The sequence below is a fragment of the Chrysemys picta genome, chromosome 3 (assembly GCF_011386835.1).
Source record: "Chrysemys picta bellii isolate R12L10 chromosome 3, ASM1138683v2, whole genome shotgun sequence".
Taxonomy (NCBI): domain Eukaryota; kingdom Metazoa; phylum Chordata; order Testudines; family Emydidae; genus Chrysemys; species Chrysemys picta.
In genome coordinates this window covers 411,101-433,651 of record NC_088793.1, presented here as the reverse complement: position 1 = coordinate 433,651, position 22,551 = coordinate 411,101, and the positions used below count along the sequence as shown (strand labels likewise).

The 22,551-nt window shown below is 60.3% G+C and overlaps 1 protein-coding gene across 2 annotated transcripts in view; it reads right to left on the bottom strand.

Moving 5' to 3' along the window:
- Positions 1-1,872: 1,872 nt before the first annotated feature.
- Positions 1,873-22,551, bottom strand: part of SLC30A3 (solute carrier family 30 member 3) — a 45,394-nt gene continuing 24,715 nt past the window's right edge. The window contains exons 7-8 of one of the 2 annotated variants that reach the window (XM_065590015.1): positions 7,094-7,228; positions 1,873-6,298 (exon numbers count right to left, since the gene is read on the bottom strand). In XM_065590015.1, coding sequence (XP_065446087.1) covers positions 6,153-6,298; positions 7,094-7,228 — 281 coding nt within the window. In that variant the 3' untranslated portion in view covers positions 1,873-6,152. Of the gene's footprint in view, positions 6,299-7,093; positions 7,229-11,776; positions 12,210-22,551 lie in introns of those variants that run through there. The other variant, XM_065590016.1, reaches the window with a different exon arrangement.

Here is a 22,551-nt window from a genome sequence, read left to right as displayed (position 1 = left end):
CTGGCAAGGCGCCAGGCAGGGCTGGTATGGAGCGGTGGGGATGCTGGATGGGGTTGGTAGGGAGCGGGGGGGGGGGGCGCTGGATGGGGCTAGTAGGAAGGGGGGGCACTGGGCAGGTATGGATTTGGGGGGGGCACTGGATGGGGCTGGTAGGGAGCGGGGAGGGGGCACTGGGCAGGCAGGGCACCAGGCAGGGCTGGTATGGAACGGGGGCGGGGGCGCTGGCTGGGGTTGGTAGGGAGCGGGGGGGGGGGGGGGGGGCGCTGGCTGGGGTTGGTAGGGAGTGGGATCGGGCGCTGAATAGGGTTGGTAGGGAGCAGACCTGCTCCATTTGCTGCCTTGTCTGAGCGGCCAGTAGCCTTGTCCCCCAGCGAAGGGCAGGCTTGGGGCCCCCAGCGCGGGCTCGAGGCAGGCCCCGGTGCTCTGTCTGAGCGGCCAGTAGCCTTGTCCCCCAGCGAAGGGCAGGCTTGGGGCCCCGGTGCTCTGTCAGAGCTGGGGCCAGCTCGCTGGCTGGGACGGGGCAGTTTGTGCCCCACCCCCTGGGCGAAGGCACACGAGCCCCCTAACCCCATCCTGTGCGGCGTGTACAGCCCACAAACAGCAGCAAAGATCATGGGGGGCTTGTCTGAGGGTGACAGTTTATTGGAGTCCTTGGAGGTGTCGCCACTGCCTTCGAGTCTGGACACAGGTTTCTCGCCCCAGACAAACACAGACAGACCCACAGACAGACACTGACGTACATACGGCACGGGGAGACGGACAGCGACATACAGCCCACGCGGGGCGACACTGACAAAGCCGTGGCCTGGGCTGGGGCAGCACAGGAGGGGGCAGTACCTAGGGCAAGGGGGGGTACGCAGAGCGGGGGCGTGCAGGTGGGAAGGGACACTCCAGAGCCAGAGCTGCTGCCATCACGACAGCCGAGGGGGGTTTCCTGGCTTGGGCCTGTTGGCCCCTCCTAGAGCAGGGCAGGATCCCCAGGCCAGAAGGGTCTGTCGTCATCTGCTCTGAGTCCCTGAATCTCACAGGCCAGAGACCTGCCCCAGGGCAGAGCTGATAGAAAAACATCCCGTCAGGAGTGAAAAAATCCACCACGACCCTGGGGCGTTGTTCCCATGGGTAATTCCCCTCACCGTTAAACATGTACAGCTCGTCTCCAGTCCCTGTCTGGCTTCCGCTTCCAGTCCGGGGCCTTTGTTTGACCTTCCTTGGCTAGACGGCCGAGCCCGGTGCTAGATATCTGTTCCCCATGTCGGTACTTACAGCCTTCTCTGCTAAGCTAAATCGATGGAGCTCCTGGAGTCTATCATTCTCGGGCAGGTTTTCTAATCCTTTAATGGTTCTCCTGGCTCTTCTCTGCCCCCTTTCCAGTCTATCAATCTCCTTCCTGAACTGTGGGCACCAGAACTGGAGAAGGGATCCCAGCAGCGGTCGCACCGATGCCAAATACAAAGAGAAAATAACCAACTTCTACTCGAATTCCTGTTTGTGCATCCCAGGGTCACATTCGCTCTTTTGGCCACAGCATCACACGGAGAGCTCATGTTAGAACATAGAAATGACCAGACTGGGTCAGATCGAGGGTCCGTCTAGCCCAGTATCCTGTCTTGTGACAGTGGCCAGTGCCAGGTGCCCCAGAGGGAATGAACAGAACAGGGAATCAAGTGATCCATCCCCTGTCGCCCATTCCCGGCTTCTGGCAAACAGAGGCTAGGGACACTCAGAGCATAGTGTGGCATCCCTGCCCATCTTGACTGCTGGATCTGTCCTCCAGGAACGTATCTAATGTAACCAATTCACAACATCCCCTGGCAAGGAGTTCCACAGGTTGACTCTGTGTTGTGTGAAGAAGAACTTCCTTGTGTTTGTTTTAAACCTGCTACCCATTAATGTCATTGGGTGACCCCCAGTTGTTGGGTTATGAAGAGTAAATAACACTTCCTTATTTACTGTAGGGTTACCATATGTCTGGATTTCCCCGGACATGTCCGGCTTTTTGGTCCCCAAACCCCTGTCCGGGGGGAATTGCCAAAAAGCCGGACATGTCCGGGGAAATAGGGAGGCTGGGATCTCCAAATTTGTGTGTGTGGGTCGCCCGCTGTGACATCATCTCGGTGCGACACTCGGCTCCTGCCCAGGGCATGCTGCGGGCTGTAGTCCGGCCGGGCCTCACGCTCCAGGGAGAGCCGGGAGAGGGGAGCGGCCGAGAACGACAACTCCCAGCGGCCCCTGCGACGCGACCAACCTGCCCCTGTGAGGCAGCAAGCCGTCGGGGGAGGGGAGGCGCGGGCCCCTGTCCTTCGGGTGGGGGGTGTCTCTGGGCGCCGCTCGGCAGCCATCGCCGGGCTGGGGGGCGCCCCCGGGGGGGTTGTGGACGCCAGCGCGTTGCGGGGAGCCAGCACTGTCCGGATTTGCGTCCCCCTGGGGCTGGAGCTGCGCCCCGGGCACCAGTAGGGTTACCATACGTCCGGATTCCCCCGGACATGTCCGGCTTTTTGAACTAAAAATAGCGTCCGGGGGGAATTTGTTAATGTCCGGACTTCCCTCCCCCCCCCCATGCAGAGCGCGCGCGGCTAACAGGGCAGCAAGATGGTGCCACTTACATGGGGCTCCGACAGCGAGAGAGAGTCCTTCCTCCCCCTGCAGCAGAGATCACTCCCTCCCTCCCTGCATTCGCCTCCGGCAGTCTGGAGCTCCTCCCCTGCTGCCCAGCATACCGGAGAACGGCTCAGACAGTTCCTGAGCAAGCTCCCAGAGAGACCTTAGGCGAACCGAAGGCCAACGACAAGGGAGCCAGGGGGTCGGAGAAGGGGCAGGGAGGTTCTGGAGGGGGCAGTCAAGAGACGGGGGGGTCAGGAGTTTGGGGGGGGCTTTCTGGGGGGTGTGTGGATAAGGTTTTGGGCAGTCAGGATACAGGTAGGGGGTAGGGTCCTGGGGGGCATTTGGGGGGGGGGGTTAGGAAGGGGCAGTTAGGGGACAAGGAGCGGGGGGGGTTGGGAGTTCTGGGGGGGGGGCTGTCAGGGGGCAGGAGTGGGGAGAGGGATCAGAGCAGTCAATGGGACAGGGAGCAGAGGGGTTTAGATGGGCCGTGACTTCGGGTGGGGGCTGTCAGGGGGTGGGGAGTGGTTGGATGTGGCGTGGGAGTCCCAGGGGTCTGTCTGGGGGTGGGGGTGTGGATAAGGGTTGGGGCAGTCAGGGCACAGGTAGGGGGTAGGGTCCTAGGTGGCCAGTTAGGATTGGGGGGAGGGTCTCAGGAGGGGACAGTCAGGGGACAAGGAGCGGGGGGGAGGGTTGGGGATTCTGAGGGGGGTGGGAAGTGGGTGGGGCAGGGGCGGGGCTAGGGCGGGGCTCCTCCCGTCCTCCTTTTTGCTTGCTGAAATATGGTAACCCTAATTTACTGTCTCCACACCAGTCATGATTTTATAGACCTCTATCATATCCCCCCCTCACTCTCCTCTTTGCCAAACTGAACTGCCCCAGTCGTAGTAATCTCTCCTCAGATAGCAGCTGTTCCATCCCCGAATCATTGCGTTGCCCATATCTGTACTTTTCTCGGTTGTAACACAGCCTGTCCCTCTTGCGCTGGGCAGCCAGAACTGCACCCAGTATTCAAGCTGTGGGCGTCCCATGGATTTATACAGTGGCACTATGATATTTTGTCTTATTATCGATCCCTTTCCTGGTGGTTCCCAACATTATTCACTTTTTTTGAGTGCTTGCAGTTCTGTTGCCCAGGCACCCAGATTGGTGACTCTTCGCCGTCTGCTTTGGACTTAACGAGACGTCCTGTGCCCAAGGGGCACGAGCAGGGCGCGCACAAGCCCTCACGCCTGGCAAGTGGCCGTGGCTCATCCTGCAGCAGGCGGGATGGGTGGGTCTGGGGTTTGCCTGCCCGTAGGCGGGATGGGCACTGAGCAGCTGCTGCCAGCAGGAATCCAGCTTCCTTGTCCACTTCCCCTCCCCACTGGCACTGGGGCCTCGCCCCATTCTCTGCAGCCCCGTAAGGTAACTTCTGTGTGGCTCTGTCCTGCTCCCCACAGAGCTCAAGTGGGGCCGGCTGCTCCTGCCCCCGGCCCTGTTCTGGCAGCACAGGGGGCTTCAGGGAGGGGCTCTGGAAATCCAGGCCCCATGACTCAGTGGGGGCTTGGCGGAGGGTGAGCAGACACAGGGGCCATGGATCTGGCAAGGGGAGGGGGCCAGGCCTGGCTGTGAGGGGGGGCAAGGCCAGGAGCTGCATTTGCCCTGGCTGTGAGAGGCAGCTGGGCGGGGGGGGGCTCTGCCCTAGCCTGATGCCGTGGCCCCACCCCATAAGTGCTGCCACCATGCTGCTGGCAGGGGGCTGCCAGGGAGGGGTTCCAAGGATCCTGGGTGGGGGCAAATACCCCTCTGTGGGGGTCCTGGCAGCCCCCCACCCTGCAGTCAGCTGGGTGTGGCTGGGAGCACGACAGACACTGCAGGCCCGCCGCACGGGAGTGTGAGCCAGGCCCCCCCGGCCCCTTCCCCAGCATGGCCCCTGCTGCTTAGAGGGCTGGAGCCTCCCCCCACCAAGGCGGGGCTGGCTGCTGGGGGCGGGATGGGCCGTCCGGCTCGCTAACTCCCCACACAGCTGTGGGGCCTGTGGCAGAGTCAGCTGCAGTAACTAGTGGCCTGATGCTGCCCTGATGCCCCTGGACCGGTCGGACAAGGCTCGGGCAAGAGATCCTGGAGTTGGAAAAGGTTCAGAAAAGGGCAACACAAACGATATGGGGTATGGAACAGCTTCCGTATGAGGAGAGATTAAACAAACTGGGCCTTTTCAGCTTGGCAAAGAGACGACTAAGGGGGGATATGATAGAGGTCTATAAAATCATGGCTGGTGTGGAGACAGTAAAGAAGGAAGTGTTATTTACTCCTTCACATACCACAAGAACTAGGGGCCAGCCAATTAAATGAATAGGCAGCAGGTTCAAAACAAACAAAAGGAAGGATTTCTTCACCCAACGCACAATCAACCTGTGGAACTCCTTGCCAAAGGATGTTGTGAAGGCCAAGACTATAACACGGTTCAAAAAAGAACTAGATAAGTTCCTGGAGGACACGTCCATCAGTGGCTATTAGCCAGGATGGGCAGGGATGTGTCCCTAGCCTCTGTTTGCCAGGAGCTGGGAATGGGCGACAGGGGATGGATCACTTGATGACATAGGTGCCGACTCTGTGGGTGCTCCAGGGCTGGAGCACCCACAGGGAGAAATTAGTGGGTGCTCTGCACCCTCCGGCAGCCAAGCTCCACTCCCCACCGCCCCACCTCCTCCTCTTCCTCCTCCCCCCTGAGCGCGCCGCATCCCCGCTCCTCCGCCTACCTCCCAGCGCTTCCTGCAGCTGTTTGCACGCTCCGGGGGAGGGAGGGAGCAGGAACGTGGTGCACTCAGGGGAGGAGGTGGGGCCAGGGCAGGGCTTTGGGGAAGGGGTTGGAATAGGGGCAGGGAGGAGACGGAGTTGGGGTGGGGGCGGGGCTTGGGGAAGGGCCTCATGGAAGGGGTGGGGCCAGGGCCAAGGGGTTGCGCACCCACAGGAAAGAGGGGAAGTCGGCACCTGGATTTGATGAGTCCCTCTGGGGCACCTGGCTCTGGCAGGAGACCTGGCTAGCGCGACCCTTGGTCTGACCCAGTGGGGCCGTTGTCATGTAAGGAGCAGGACGGAGAACAAGGGGCATGTGGCAGTGACCGTGGGCGGGCGCAGGGCCGCAGCACCAGGGCAGAGCCGTCCCGGACCTGGGGTGCAGGGAGTGTGGGACTCTCACCCTGCAGGGGGCGCTCTGCAGCGCACCCCACTGCACAGGGGCAGGCTGCCCGAATGGGCCCCGGAGCAGTGGCTCCCCCATTTCCCAAGAGCTCAGCAGACGCCAATGGGGAGAACAGTCCCAGCAGGGCCCCTCTGCCCCAGCTCCAGCTGTCCCCTGGCTCTTCCCCACCCGTGGGGGGCAGCCTGGGTCAGTATGGGTGGGGCTCTTGTGCCCCATTGGCAGTAGAAAGAGAGCCAAGGCTGGGGCCTGGTGGGGCAGCCCCACAGCCAGCTGGCTGCACGTGGGGGCCTGCCGGGCAGAGCAGGGGCCGGGGGCTGGGGCGTCTCCATCTCTGGGGCCAGGCGCTGCGGCGCGGCTGCGGGCCCGGCGCTCAGTCCCGGGGGTCCTGGCACTGGTGGCAGGCGGCCATGTCCTCCAGGTACCGCTCCACCTGCACCGTGCACGAGACGAAGCCAAAGGTGCTCTGCAGCTGGGCGGTGGCTTCCTGCAGCACATCCTCCCTGTCCGCGCCGGCACCTGCAGGCAAAGGGGGCAGCCCAGCCCCCTGTGAGCATCTCCTGGGGGCGAGGCCCACAGGAGCCATGGGCTGGGGGCGGGGCCTGCAGGGACCACCTATCAGGGGCCGGGGCCTGCAGGGACCACCTATCAGGGGGCGGGGCTTGCAGGGACCAGGTACCAGGGGGCGGGGCCTGCAGGAATCATATAGCGGGGCGGGGCCTGCAGGAATCACATAGCGGGGGCAGGGCTTGCAGAGACCAGGTACCAGGGGGCAGGGCCTGCAGGAATCATATAGCGGGGGCAGGGCCTGCAGGGACCACCTATCGGGGGCAGGGCTTGCAGGGACCAGGTACCAGGGGGCGGGGCCTGCAGGAATCATATAGCGGGGCGGGGCCTGCAGGAATCACATAGTGGGGGCAGGGCTTGCAGAGACCAGGTACCAGGGGGCAGGGCCTGCAGGAATCATATAGCGGGGGCAGGGCCTGCAGGGACCACCTATCGGGGGCGGGGCTTGCAGAGACCAGGTACCAGGGGGCGGGGCCTGCAGGAATCACATAGTGGGGGCAGGGCCTGCAGGGACCAGGTACCAGGGGGCGGGGCCTGCAGGAATCATATAGCGGGGGCAGGGCCTGCAGGGACCATGTATGGGGCTGGGCCCGCAGGGAGCACATGCCAGGGTGGAACATGCAAGGACCCCGTCCCTGGTGGGATGGGGGGCAGGGACCCCATTCTGGTAGGGGGAGGGGTGCCCCATAGCTGGAGCCCAGCTGCGCTGGAGGGAGGGGTCGGGTGGGGGGGCAGCGGAGGACTCACCGACTGCCACGTGCACAGACACCACGTGGTGGCTGAGGGTCAGGGCCCAGAGGTGCAGGTTGTGGGCGTCCTTCACGTCCTTCACGGCCAGCAGCACGTCCTTCACCGCGCTGAACTCGACACCCCGCGGTGCCCCTGGGGCCAAACAGGGCGGGTGAGCCTGGCACCGGGGCAGCCCAGCTCCGGGGGGCTCTGGCAGGCGGCTCCCCCAGCCTGGCAGGGCTCCAGCCCTGGCACCGGGGCTCCCCAGGGCTCTCTGCAGATGCTACTCGCAGCCCCGGGGGTTGAGGGGAAGTCAGAGTGGCGCTGGAGCAGGCTGCGGAGGGGCCAGGCTGTCCTGGGACGGCCCCATGGAGCCCGTGGGGTGGGGGCAGGAGATGCACCCAGAGCGGGGGAATCGCTGCGCGGCTGGAACGGGCTGGCGGGGCGCTGTGGGCTTGGGGAGGCGTGTGCTGGGCTCAGGGACTCGCTGGGCGGCCAGGACCTAGGGGCTGCCCCCAGCCCCCCTCAGCAGAGCTAGGATGAGTCGTCCCCCCCCCCGCCCCGCCCCAGCACTAGCAGGCTCATTCCAGGGCCAGGCCTCCCACGTCCTCCCATTGCCCAGCCCGGCGGTGGCGGGGTCCTCGGCATTCAGGCCAGACGGGCCCTTGGGTCCCACCCACCAGAGTCCCTCGTCTGCGACCCCTGCCCTGAGCCCAGGAACCTGCGTTGGGCTAATCCAGAGGTGGGCCACATCCAGCCCGCAGGACCCTCCTGCCCAGGCCCTGAGCTCCTGGCCCGGGAGGCTTGCCCCAGCCCGGCCCTGCTGTTCCCCCTCCCCCGCAGCCACGGGGCCGGGGGGTTGGATAAGGGGCAGGGGATCCCGGGGGGCAGTCAGAGGGCAGGGGGCAGGTGGATGGGGCAGAGGTTCTGGGGTGGGATGGTCAGGGTTAGGGTTACTGGGTTACTGCTGGGGGGGGGCAGGATATCAGGGTGATTGGGGGGGCAGGATGTTGGGGTGATTGCTGGGGGGCAGGATGTCGGGGTGATTGCTGGAGGGATGTTGGGTGATTGCTGGTGGGATGTCGGGGTGATTGCTGGGGGCAGGATATCAGGGTGATTGCTGGGGGGCAGGATGTTGGGGTGATTGCTGGTGGGATGTCGGGGTGATTGGGGGGGCAGGATGTTGGGATGATTGCTGGGGGGCAGGATGTTGGGGTGATTGCTGGAGGGCTGTTGGGGTGATTGCTGGGGGGCAGGATATCGGGGTGATTGCTGGGGGGATGTTGGGTGATTGCTGGGGGGGCAGGATTTTGGGGTGATTGCTGGTGGGATGTCGGGGTGATTGGGGGGGCAGGATATCAGGGTGATTGCTGGGGGATGTTGGGGTGATTGCTGGGAGGCAGGATTTTGGGGTGATTGCTGGGGGGATGTTGGATAATTGCTGGTGGGATGTCAGGGTGATTGGGGGGCAGGATGTTGGGGTGATTGCTGGGGGGCAGGATGTCGGGTGCTTGCTGGAGGGATGTTGGGTGATTGCTGGGGGGCAGGATGTTGGGGTGATTGCTGGAGGGATGTTGGGGTGATTGCTGGGGGAATGTTGGGTAATTGCTGGTGGGATGTCGGGGTGATTGGGGGGGCAGGATATCAGGGTGATTGCTGGAGGGATGTTGGGGTGATTGCTGGGGGGCAGGATATCAGGGTGATTGCTGGGGGATGTTGGGGTGATTGCTGGCGGGATGTCGGGTGATGCTGGAGGAGGCGGGTTGTCAGGGCAATGCCGGGATGGGTTGGGCTGTTGGGGTGATGCTGGGGGACGGCTCTGGAGGGGGCAAGGGGCAATTGCTAGGGGTGCCTGAGAGGTGACCAGAGGCTGGGACAAGCGCTGCCTTTGCGCGACACGGGGCTCAGCTGGGTGTGCCAGACAATGACTCGGATACGCCCATGCCGCAGTAGCCTGGCTTGTGTCCGTCCCTTTGCGTCTCAGAGCTGCCCCAAAGCTGCCCCAGGCTGGGGCAGGCGACTAGAAACCCACCCGTGACAGGGGGGAATTTTCTGTGCTCTTTTTGCGATGCCTAGGTGTGCCTCAGTTTCCCCGGCACGTTGCATTGCTCCCCAGGTTGGGGAATGGGTGGGGTTGGCTCGCAGGGCAGGCTACGAGCCCGAGGTGGGTGTCACCTCCCTGCTGGGTGGAATGAACAATCAGCCTGGCGCTGGCTGATCGAGGGGCCCGGAGACCCAGCGCCAGCCCCAGCGAGTCCTGGCTCAAGGCTCAGCAAGGGACTGGGCAGAGAGGTGGGAGGGGGCCCCAGGGGGCTCTCACCCGGGAGCTGACTGAGGAATGCAGTCGGAGACACAGCCTGAACATGGGGTCCGTGACAGCCCAGACTGGACTCGCTTTTACCTCCAGCTCTCTGGCTACACTAAGGGCGTTGTCTGCCGTGTTCCAGGTGACTAATAAAGCGCCTGTCTGCCCGTGCTGTGACAGTGTCACTGCAAACGCTGGGCGAGGGGCACTGATCCCTGAGGTCTGGCTCAGCTGGCCTCTGTGCCCAGAGCTCCCGGGGTGGGGCAGGGGGGCTGCAGCCCCAGGGGCCCAGTCTCAGGAGGAGATGAGGCCACGTGGCTCACCCGAGGGGAAGAGTGAGACCCCAGGAGGTCTGGGTCACTGAAGGACTCCTCCCAGAGACTGTTCCCAGGCTGGGGCATAGCCTGGCCCTGGCGATCCCTGACAGGTGGTGGCAGCGGTGGGATGCTGAATGCACAAGAAGTACTTTGCAGGAAGTGACGTGTGGCAGGAAAACAAGGGTTGTTAAAGGAAACAGCAAGAAAACCGTTTCCCTGAGAGGGATGTTGCAAGCCTGTGCAGGGAGAGACGTTACGTGTGGGGAAGCTCAACAAGGGGCAGCTGGATGGAGAAGGACAGTTGGTCCAAGAAGCAGGTTTCAGGCCCAAGTGGGGTTCCCAGAGGCTCCCCGTCCAGCAGGACGTCCTCACGACCTGGTTCCCCATTGATGGAGTTGGTGGGAGCTGGAGCTGAGAGCGAAGGAGCTTTGGCTGGAGGAACAGAGGCTGGCAGCCCATGAGATGCAGTGAAAACACGAGGAAGAAGCACGAGAGGCAGCGAAAGTGTGAATGGGGGCTGGAGAAGCTGAGGGCGAGAGGACCCACCGAGGGTAAAATGGGGAAAGGCCCCAGGATGCCGGTTCTAGGGGAGCCTAGATCCCAAATTGTTGCCCAGTTGGAGGAGGGATATCGTGTCCTACCTCACTGCCTTTGAGAAGGCCTGCGATCGAACCAGGCTGACCCCGCAGGCCGGCTCCGCGTCTCACCCCCTTGCTCGGTCCCAGAGCCATAGGGGCGCCCAGCCAGATGGGTGGAGTTGATACTGGGGACTAGGAACCGTTCAACCAGGCTCCACTGCTCAAGTCTGAATGGGCACCTGAGACTCATGGGAACAGGTTTTGGGGTGTGCAGAAGACCCTGGGGGTGACCTACATGGAAGTCCCCGGTCCCCCCCACTGGGAGGATCTCCCCACAAGTGGGGTGGGGGAAGGGGTCACTGCGCTGGACGATTTGTGTAACCTGGCTGGGTCGGAACAATTCCAGATGTGTCCCTACGAGCCTAGACCGTGGGTCGTGGACAGGAAGCCGAAGAGGCTGTGCCGAGCAGGCCGGTGGGCAGATCACTTTGGGGACAGTCGGTCTGGGGGTGGAGAGACCCAAAGGGGATTGGCCTAAGCCTGGGTGCTGGGAGAGGGACTGTGGAGACACCCCAGAAAGGGGGATTGGGGTAAACCCAAATGGGGGGAGCAGGATGCGGGTTGACTCCTCCAAGGGGTCTCAAGAGTCCTCAGCGGTGAGGTCTGTAGGAAAACGGGGTGTACGTGGGCAGAAGCTCCCACTCCAGGCCCCAGGTGCGTGTCTCGTCGGACCCCCAGGGGAGCAGAGGGAGGTGGCCAAGGGGGAGACACTCCTGGGGCGGGGAGAGTCTGGGACAGAGGCCCCTTGTCACACCCTGTGTGGTGCCACCCCATCGAATGTTGAAGGGCTGTGACTGGGGCTACGGGCCCAGGTGTGGAGCCATTCACCCGGCCTATGGCTCAGAGCCCAGGGCAGACACAGCCAGGGGCGGGGGGCTGGTAGTCGGGGTTCTCCAGGTCACCAGCTCTGACGTCCTTGTGGGGAATGCCTGGGTCACCGTAGGACAAAACTCCGCCCCGGTTCCTGCACCAGCCCAGGGGTTGAACCCCGAGCCAGATGGCTGGGTGTGGAGGTGCCAGGAACATGTAGGTAGCTGTCTGGCAGGGCGGGGGGGAGAGTCCTTCCCCCCACTTGTGACGCTAAGGAAAAGCTGGTAGGCTCAGGGCACCTTCCTGTCAGTAACCAGCCCCTGGGCCTGAGGGGGCAGAGGAACGGCCCCACCCAGATCCACAGGGTCGGGGCTCTAGAACAGTCTCTGGAAGGAGCCCTGCAGTGGGCCAGACCCCCTGGGGTCTCACTGTTCCCCCAGGGTGAGCCACGCGGCCTTATCGCCTCCTGAGACTGGGCCCCTGGGCCTGCAGCCCCCCTACCCCCCTGGGAGCACCGGGCAGCGAGTCTGGGACAGACCCTGGGGGAGACGTGTCCTCTCCTCAGGGATCAATGCCCCTCACCCAGCGTCTGCAGGGACACTCACCCAGTGCTGTCAGACCAGGCGGGTTTATTGGTCACCTGGCACACGGCCCAGGCAGCCCCTTGGGCGGCCCAGAGAACTGACGGTTACAGCCCAGCCCGGCCCAGGCAGTCGGCGCCCAGTTCAGCTGCAGTGACCCCCGTGGTTCAAGCTCTGTCTGTCTCTGTCTCACTCCTTGGTCTGACTCCAGGTGAGAGCCCTGCCCCCGACTCCTGCCAGCCCCCAGCTCTTATCCCCCCTCGCACCTCCCAGCCCTTTGTTCCCGAGCTGGGGGATGCGGCTCAGCCCCCTGCGGAGAGGCAGGACGACCACGTCTCTCTGGGTCGCTGGTCGCCAGGTGTCCACGTCCCGGCCATTGGATCTGCCCTTCTCTTCTCAAGCTCTGCATGGAGATGGGCCCTAAGGGCCCAGGCCGCCAGGCACCATCCACCCCTGTGTCTTCGCCTGCCCCAGAGCTCCCACCTGTGGGGGAACAGTGCCACACACAGGGGAAACTGAGGCACACACAGGGTTCATAAAGATATTACAGAAAATTCTCACTTTGTCCCACTCACACCCAGATCCACAGGGGAGCTGTGAGTCCCACGCGCTCAGGTGTAACCTCAGCCGGATGCTGTGCCCAAGGGAGGCAGCGTAACCCACGCACCTCCTGGGTGTGGTGCTCTGCAGGGATTTCCCTACACCCCCCTGAATTTCCCCAACACCTCCCCCAGTTTTGTGAACTAGTTACATGCAGTGTTGCCAATTTAGTGATTGTTCGGAAATATGAATTGAACTTGAAACATTAATACACACTTTAAAAGCATATTCGGTGTATGATAAACTACGTGTATCTGAAAAAGTATCACAGATTTGAAAAGTATGAACCTAGACGAGCTTCCTGATACAGCTGTTGTTTTTATGATGATCATAGAATCATAGAATAGCAGAGTTGGAAGGGACCTCAAGAGGTCATCTAGTCCAACCCCCTGCTCAAAGCAGGACCAATTCCCAGCTAAATCATCCCAGCCAGGGCTTTGTCAAGCCGGGCCTTAAAAACCTCCAAGGAAGGAGACTCCACCACCTCCCTAGGTAACGCATTCCAGTGTTTCACCACCCTCCTAGTGAAATAGTTTTTCCTGATATCCATCCTGGACCTCCCCCACCACAACTTGAGACCATTGCTCCTTGTTCTGTCATCTGCCACCACTGAGAACAGCCGAGCTCCATCCTCTTTGGAACCCCCCTTCAGGTAGTTGAAGGCTGCTATCAAATCCCCCCTCATTCTTCTCTTCTGGAGACTAAACAATCCCAGTTCTCTCAGCCTCTCCTCATAAGTCATGTGCTCCAGACCCCTAATCATTTTTGTTGCCCTCCGTTGGACTCTTTCCAATTTTTCCACATCCTTCTTGTAGTGTGGGGCCCAAAACTGGACACAGTATTCCAGATGAGGCCTCACCAATGTTGAATAAAGGGGAACGCTCACGTTCCTCGATCTGCTGGCAATGCCCCTACTTATACAGCCCAAAATGCCGTTAGCCTTCTTGGCAACAAGAGCACACTGTTGACTCATATCCAGCTTCTCGTCCACTGTGACCCCTAGGTCCTTTTCAGCAGAACTGCTACCTAGCCATTCGGTCCCTAGTCTGTAGCAGTGCATGGGATTCTTCCGTCCTAAGTGCAGGACTCTGCACTTGTCCTTGTTGAACCTCATCAGGTTTTTTTCTGCCCAATCCTCTAATTTGTCTAGGTCCCTCTGTATCCGATCCCTACCCTCTAGTGTATCTACCACGCCTCCTAGTTTAGTGTCATCTGCAAACTTGCTGAGAGTGCAGTCCACACCATCCTCCAGATCATTAATAAAGATATTAAACAAAACCGGCCCCAGGACCGACCCTTGGGGCACTCCACTTGAAACCGGCTGCCAACTAGACATGGAGCCATTGATCACTACCCGTTGAGCCCGACGATCTAGCCAGCTTTCTATCCACCTTACAGTCCGGTGCATGATGCCGGTGCATTCATTCCGGTGACGTTGGCCAAGTGATGATTTGTAAGCGAAGTCTAAATGAGCGCTCCCTGACAGCTAGTGATGAGCTGGGGCTGGGGGGAAAGGGATTCAGGGCCAGATTGTATTACATTCACACCTAATCTACCTAGGTGTCCAGCAAACAGAGCTGTGCTGCCCAAGGGATAGATTTTGGCTGGGGTTGGGTTACAAATCACGTGAATGTGGGGTGGGAGGGGGAATGAAATGTTGTTATTCTTATTGTATGAGTAAAGGGCAGTAGAACTGTACTTAGGCCTTGGCTACACTCGGGACTTCACAGCGCTGCGAGCGTAGTCGTGGTGCCAGCGCTGTGAGAGCTCTCTCGCAGCGCTGTAATACTCCACCTGTCCGAGGGGAGTAGCGTGCAGTGCTGCGAGGGAGCGTGCAGCGCTGTAATACTCCACCTGTCCGAGGGGAATAGCGTGCAGTGCTGCGAGGGAGCGTGCAGCGCTGTAATACTCCACCTGTCCGAGGGGAGTAGCTCGCAGCGCTGCGAGGGAGCGTGCAGCGCTGTAATACTCCACCTGTCCGAGGGGAGTAGCTCGCAGCGCTGCGAGGGAGCGTGCAGCGCTGTAATACTCCACCTGTCCGAGGGGAATAGCTCGCAGCGCTGCGAGGGAGCGTGCAGCGCTGTAATACTCCACCTGTCCGAGGGGAATAGCTCGCAGCGCTGCGAGGGAGCGTGCAGCGCTGTAATACTCCACCTGTCCGAGGGGAATAGCTCGCAGCGCTGCGAGCGAGCGTGCAGCGCTGTAATACTCCACCTGTCCGAGGGGAATAGCTCGCAGCGCTGCGAGCGAGCGTGCAGCGCTGTAATACTCCACCTGTCCGAGGGGAATAGCTCGCAGCGCTGCGAGCGAGCGTGCAGCGCTGTAATACTCCACCTGTCCGAGGGGAATAGCTCGCAGCGCTGCGAGCGAGCGTGCAGCGCTGTAATACTCCACCTGTCCGAGGGGAATAGCGTGCAGTGCTGCGAGGGAGCGTGCAGCGCTGCAGGCTCCGATTACATTGGTGCTTTACAGCGCAGCACTCGCTGCGCTCGGGGGGGGTGTTTCACACCCCTGAGCGCAGTAAGTTGCAGCGCTGTACAGCGCCAGTGTAGCCAAGGCCTCAGCCTGTGCTGATTGAGGGCATCGAGAGAGGGTGGGGACCTGCCCCTCTCCACTGTTTAAAGACAGAGCTGACTAGGCTCCATAGAGAGTCTTTTGTTCTGTTAAGTGACCACTGCGGCTGAACTCTCTGATGATCAGGTCTAAATGCTTAGACCTGCTGTGGGACAGTGTTTCTGTGGAAGAGACGGCCCAGCCTGCACTAGCAGCGAGCTTCCCCCACTGAGAGCTCAGGTGAAATCACAGAGCTGGTGGAACCTCAAGAGACCAACTCGCAGCGGTCACAGGGGCAGGTGGCAGCAGAAGGTGACGGTGCAGGGCCATTGGCAACAGAGTGATGGAGTGAACAGTGGCACAACGAACAACAGTGGCCAGAGCGAACAGGGAGCAGCTGGAGGAATGAGCAAAGTGCCTTCTTGCCCCCACCTGGGAGGTGAACTCATGTGAAAGCACCTCTGAACTCGGAGTCTCCTCTGACCAAGGACAACACCGGTGAGTGTTAATGAGGCTGTTAAGAATGCTGGAGACACCACACAGTTCATGCAAACAAACATGGTTGTGGCATCCTACTTTCTATTTAAGCAAGAGATACCACACACTACAAACTGGAGGCCAATGTTAAGTGCATTGTCACTTGTTCATCCTGAAGTTGAACACTGGTTCCGAACAACACCAGCAAATGCTCACTCTCTTTCTGCAAGAAACCCAACGGACTGGCTAGAAGCATGTGGTGCAACAGTGAAAGACTCAACAGTTGAAAAAGTGAAGAACTCTCTCACCACATTCAAAAGATGTGCATACATGGCTGCTGAATGCACCGATGCAAATGGGCCTCAAGTATTAACTCATTGCGTACGTTATCTTGATGTATTTCTAGATGTTCTAGTTATAGAAGATACATCGGCTTATCTGTGACAACCCACATCTTAGAAGAGTTAATTGGAGCCCAAACAGATGGCTGCTTGTGCATTTAATACATGGAGATATACCTATCTCATAGAGCTGGAAGGGACCCTGAAAGGTCATCGAGTCCAGCCCCCTGCCTTCTCTAGCAGGACCAAGTACTGATTTTGCCCCAGATCCCCAAGTGGCCCCCTCAAGGATTGAACTCACAACCCTGGGTTTAGCAGGCCAATGCTCAAACCACTTGATAGAGCTGCAAACTTCTCTGGAAGACATGGTGGAGTTCAAGCTTTGCTCAGTGATGAGCTGCCAAAATCTTAGGAACCGGTTCCCTACCGGGTCTTCGACGGCACGGCGGTGGCGGCGGGTCCTTCAGTGCCGGAGCGAGTGAAGGACCCGCCCCCAAGACCCAGTAGGGAACCGCCCGGTGAGTACAAGCCCCACCCGCCTCCCAAAACAGCCTATTCCCCCCCACCCGACCCCCACCCATGTCCTGCCCCCGACTGCCCCCCTCAGAACCCGCAACCCATCAACCCCCCCGCTCCTTGTCCCCTGACCACTCCTTCCCGAGACCCCCCACCCTAACTTCCCCCCAGGACCCCACCCCCTATCCAACTCGCCCTGCTCCCTGTCCTCTGACTGCCCCGACCCCATCCACCAGCACCCCGATAGACCCCCGGAACTCCTGCCTACCCAACCCTCCCCCCCATTCCCCGTCCCCTGACCGCCCCCCCAGAACCTCTGCCCCATCCAACCCCATCCCCCCGCTCCCTGTCCCCGGCACTCCCTGCCCCTTCTCCAACCCCCCCGGCCCCGGCCCCGGCCCCTTACCATGCCACTTACCCCCGCCTCCCCTGTCACGGAGTATTGGGGGACTCAGGGCCCTGCACCCCCGGCTTCCTGCGATTCACCATGACTCTCAGCCAGCCAGTAAAGCAGAAGGTTTATTTGGATGACAGGAATACAGTCCAAGACAGGTCTTGCAGGCACAGACAACAGGGCCCCCCTCAGTTAGGTCCAGCTTGGGGTCCCAGGGCATGCCAGCCCACCCCCCTTGGGGGGTCAGAGCCATCTCTGCCTCCCAGCCATCTCTCTAGCCTCCTTCCAGCACACTGCCTTCAGCGACCCCTCCCACAGCCTTTGTTCAGTTTCCCGGGCCCCGGAGTCATCTGACCTCCAACCCCCTCCTGGGTTCTCATGTTACAAGCTCAGGTATGTTCCCTTGGGCCGGCTCCCATCCCCCGATGCAGACCATCCTAGTCACACTCCCCTGTCAGCATTCACAGACCACAGTAAGAACAGTCCCAGTTCGTCACATCTCTCCCCCCTTCGAGACCGAACTGAGCAGGGTCACTTTAGCCAGTGACCTGGGGAAGTTCGAACCTACCCCCGTTCCCATGGATGCCCCCGCATCCCTCCAGTTCCTTGGTGGGAGTTACACCAGGCCCCTTCCGTTCCACGCGCCCCCTTAGGTCGGGGGTGCTTGATGGCCCTCGCAGTTCGCAGGTGGGAAGGTTTATGCGGCCTGTGCCCTTTTCCCACCCCCATACCTCTGGGGTTCCAACTGGGCTGTGGTCTTTTCCCAGCGCTCCAGTCTGGAGGTCTGTGCTTTGGGCTCTCTTGGTTTAGAGCCGCCCTTTTAACCTTGGCCACCCTCTGGAAAGGATCCTCTATGCTGGGCAAGGGTCCTAAAGCTGGTTTCCCCTTGTCCCAGGCCTTCCTCCCCCTCTGACAGGGGTCACAGGATCGGCAGTACTGTCGGACAGTAACAAAGACCCCAGGCCAGTAAAAGCTCCGTAGCAGCCTCTGCTGGGTACGCCAGGTTCCCTGGTGCCCTGAGAGGGGAATGTCATGGGCCCGGCACAGCAGCTGGCGGCGATACTTCTGGGGTACCACCAGCTGCCTCCTGATCCCCCCTGACTCCATTTTCCCTGGGGGAGCCCATTCTCGGTACAGGAACCCCTTCTCCCACAGGAACCTTTTCCGGCCACCTCGTTCCATGGTCTGTACCGCATTGAGGTCGGCCAGGTCCCTTATCTTCCGCAAGGAGGGGTCTCTCTGTAACTCGGCCTGGAACTCAGCAGCTGGGACAGGGATGGCCACCTGCTCTTTCTCGCCCGCTGGGTCCGAAGCTGCAGCCTCCCTGAGCCGCGTCCCTGGGCGTTCCCTCCCCACCAGGTTAGGGTCCTGCGCCTCAGGCAAGGCACCCCCCCCAAGGCCAGGGCGCAGGGCCCCTCGCCGGCTCTGACTGCGGGTCACAACCAGTGCCTTTTGGGGGTTGCTTGGCCAGTTCTCCAGGTCCCCCCCCATCAATACCTCAGTGGGCAAATACGGGTGTACCCCCACATCCTTGGGGCCCTCCTTGGCCCCCCACTTCAGGTGTACCCTTGCCACGGGCACTTTGACTGGTGTTCCGCCCACCCCCGTCAGGGTCAGGTAGGAGTTGGGTACCACCTGATCTGGGGCCACCACCTCGGGCCGGGCCAGCGTCACCTCTGCGCCCGTATCCCAGTATCCATTGACCTTCCTCCCATCCACCTCCAGGGGAACAAGGTACTCTCTCCGGAGGGACAGCCCCGCGCCCACCGTATAAACCAAAAACCCTGAGTCTGGGGCATCCAGCCCCCTAGAGGAGCTGGCCTGGGGCCCTTCTCTCTCTTGAGCAGTTGATAAGCTGCCAGCCCCTCTTGCGTGAGAAGCCTGCCCCTCGTCCGTCTGGGCCTCTACCAAGTTAACCCTATGCGGGTTCGGTCTGCTCAGTCTGTCCTTGAGCTTGGGGCACTGGGCCCGAACGTGGCCTCTTCGGCCGCAGTAATAGCAGCTCATGTCCTGTGGGTCCCCTCGAGCCGGTCGGTTGTCCCTGATGCTGGGCATTCCCCGTGGGAGGGGATTCCCCATATTCCCCCTTTGGGAGGTCCCAGGGTAACTCTCTCTCTGCATCGCGGCGGGCCTGTTCCTTTGGGGCTCCTCCCTGCCACCCCCTGACCGGCTCTTTACAAACTCATCAGCCAGCTGCCCGGCGTGTCGCGGGTTCTCTGGCTTTCTGTCCACCAACCACAGCCTCAGGTCGGATGGGCACCGCTCATACAGTTGCTCCAGTACCAGCAGTTTAATCAGGTCCTCCTTCGTCTGGGCCCCACCAGCCCACTTGCTGGCGTATCTTTCCATGCGGACGGCTAGTTGCAGATATGAGATCTCAGGGGTTTTATCTTGACTCCGGAACCTTCCCCGGTACATCTCAGGAGTCAGCCCAAACTCACGTAGCAGGGCCCTTTTGAATAGTTCGTAGTCCCCTTTCTCTGCCTCTCCCAGTTGGCGGTACAATGCCACGGATTTGGGGTCCAGTAAGGGGGTAAGGACCCGGAGTCTGTCCGCGGGATCAACCCGGTGCAGCTCGCAGGCCGTCTCAAAGGCCTCCAGGAAGTCATCCATGTCCTCCCCCTCCTTGTATGGGGCCATGATGCACTTATCAAAGCTCCGTGCAGTCCTGGGTCCCCCATCACTCACCGCAGCCGGGGGTTCACTGCCCTTCAATCTCACCAGTTCCAGTTCACGCTGATGCTGTCTCTCATTCTCCTGTCTCTGTCTCTCTTTCTCCTCCCGTTCATGCTGACGCTGTCTCTCTTCATGCTGTCTCTGTTGTTCACGATCCTCCAGCTCTCTCAGTTTTAGCTCTTTCTCCCATTCCAGCCAATTCCGCTCCCCGGATGCCGAACGTCGCCGGGAGGATCCTCTGCTGGCCGGCGAGCTTCGCCGGGAGGGTCCCCTGCTGGCCGGGGGGGCCACGGCGCCTTCGGTATTTGCTGGGCTCCTCCCCACCCTTCCCCTAGGCATAGGAAGGAGGGGTCTCGGGAAGCCCTCAGCAGCCGGCTGACCACTCCCAGCTGGGACAGACACTGGTGCCTGCGCTGCATTTGCCAGGCTGCTTCCCTGAGACACAGGGATCGGTTCATTCGCGCGATCTTCCGCCTCTAGCTGGGCAATGAGCTGTTCTTTGGTGAGCCTCCCAATGCGCAGCTGCCTCTGCTTGCACAGCTCCACCAGGTCGCTCTTAAGCCGCTTGGCATACATCTTCCTGCTGGCCACTCACCGGCCTGTGTGCTCACAGCTCCCCACAGTTCCCAGGGGGACCCCTAGTGTGCCAGCCCTTCTCGAGGTCACCACCTCTCTGCCAGGGTCGAGCTGCAGACTCCTCCGCCCCTGGGACCACTCGCTGCGATCCCCCCGGGGGACCCTGTTACTGCAAAAGTCCTTCTCGCTGGTCACACACTCCCAGGGGTAATAACCGTCTCTCTCCCACTCTTCAGCAGGCCTGGTCCCCGTCAATCCCCCTTCGTTTTACTGCTCCCCAGTCACTTACTGCAGGAAGCGCCGTCCACGGGGTGCAGTAGATCCCACCGCTGCCACCAGTTGTCACGGAGTATTGGGGGACTCAGGGCCCTGCACCCCCGGCTTCCTGCGATTCACCATGACTCTCAGCCAGCCAGTAAAGCAGAAGGTTTATTTGGATGACAGGAATACAGTCCAAGACAGGTCTTGCAGGCACAGACAACAGGGCCCCCCTCAGTTAGGTCCAGCTTGGGGTCCCAGGGCATGCCAGCCCACCCCCCTTGGGGGGTCAGAGCCATCTCTGCCTCCCAGCCATCTCTCTAGCCTCCTTCCAGCCTGCTTCCAGCACTCTGCCCTCAGCGACCCCTCCCACAGCCTTTGTTCAGTTTCCCGGGCCCCGGAGTCATCTGACCTCCAACCCCCTCCTGGGTTCTCATGTTACAAGCTCAGGTATGTTCCCTTGGGCCGGCTCCCATCCCCCGATGCAGACCATCCTAGTCACACTCCCCTGTCAGCATTCACAGACCACAGTAAGAACAGTCCCAGTTCGTCACATCCCCCTCTCCCGGAGCTCAGCACATGGTGTCCAGGAGCTGCCCTGGACAGCGCTGCAGCGGCGTGGTGGCTCTAGCGGGACCTGAGCTCCTGCCGCTCGGCCCGGAGCTCGCAGCCCCGCCCCCTTACCACGCGGGGTAAGCGGATTGGTAAGAGGCCGGGGCCGGGGGGGTTGGATAAGGGGCAGGGAGTCCCGGGGACAGGGAGTGGGGGAGGGGAGTTGGATGGGGCAGAGGTTCTGGGGGGCGGTCAGGGGATGGGGAATGGGAGGGGTTGGGTAGGGGGGGAAGGCAGAGGTGAGGCCAGGGGGGAGCCTCAGATTCTCGTGGGGGCCCCTGTGGGGCCCGGGACAAATTGCCCCACTTGCCCCCCCCTGGGCGGCCCTGGAGCTCGCAGCCCCACCCCCTTACCTTGCTGGCAGCTGCTCAAAGTGACAGGTCTGGGGAGCTGAGCTGCCGGCGGCTCGGCACTCTGTGGCTCCGGGGGGAGGAAGCGGGGGGGGGCCAGGGGAAGTCCCAGCTGGGACTCCTGGGAGCACAGGTGGGGGACAGGACGGTCCTGCGGGCCGGATGGGTCCCGCGGACCTGAGTTGTTTGCCCCCCTGCCCGGCCCTTTAACAGCTGGTTCTCTACCGGCGTCTAATTTTAGCAACCGGTTCTTGTGAACCAGTGCAAACCGGCTCCAGCTCACCACTGGCTTTGCTCAGAGAAAAGTGTAACCCTAATCTCTCCTATACACGCTGCAGAGGCCATCTACTCCAACTAGCCCTAGTACGAGCTGCAGACTTCAAAAGACATTTAAAAAGTTATAAACTTAATGACTTCATTATATTATTTTTTTCAGCAAGAGTCCAAAAAGACTGAATATCTTGGAAAATACAGAAGATACCCTGGGACTGAAGTTCAAATTAGTCCAACCTGGGAAAACCCGCTGGCTTTCTCATGAGCGATCCTTGGCTGTTGTCTTAAAATTACTCCAGCCGTTATTACTGGCTTTGGAAAGTATCTACCAAGATGGGATGGATCTAAGTAGTGAGGCTGGTGGATTCCTTTTGCTACTACTACATTCAGAGAAGACTATCTTAGGTGCCATTCTCTCTCTTGTAAGTCTACTGTTGAAACCACTTGGGTCATTAAACAATGCCATCCAGGCATCTGCTACAACAGTAGTAGATCTCTGTCCAGCAATAGAGGCTACATTTGGATCAATCAGAGAGCTACCCATTGAAACAGCACTGGAAGAAGCGAAGACTTCAGTCCCGAAGTTGACTAATGGAGGCATTTATATTGAATCCTTAAGTGAAGAAGACAAGAAGTGTTTGTTAAGACAACTGAAAAAGTACAGACTTGATTCTTAAAAATCTACAGCAGCGACTTCTAGATTCTACTCAACCTCTACGTAGCTCTTACAGATCCCTGTCCTATAAAACACCGACAGTTGGGTGGAGTGAGGCACTACCAGCAATGGGACTGCCATGTGCTCAGGACAGAATAGAGAATTTGAACACAGAGTGGAATATCATACGACGAATGAATGAAGATTTGACTTCAACTTCTTTTTATCATCACTAGTGGTTCAACCCGATCTTTGTGCTACATTTCCTGGGCTGAAAGAAGTAGGAATTCATCTCTTCCTACTCCCAGTCACAACAGCTACAGCTGAGCGTTCTTTTTCATCATTGAATAGAATTTTGTGTTCTGTAAGAAGTCACCGTCTGCCTGATCATGTGACTGAACTGATGAGCATATCAACTGAAGGAATGGAAGTACCGGACAGACGAGAAGCCACCAAAGATGAACGCATTGGATTCAAGAAGTGCATTAACAGAGTTGTGGAAAATTATAACAAACCAAGAAGGATGTCGATGTCGTGCTTCATA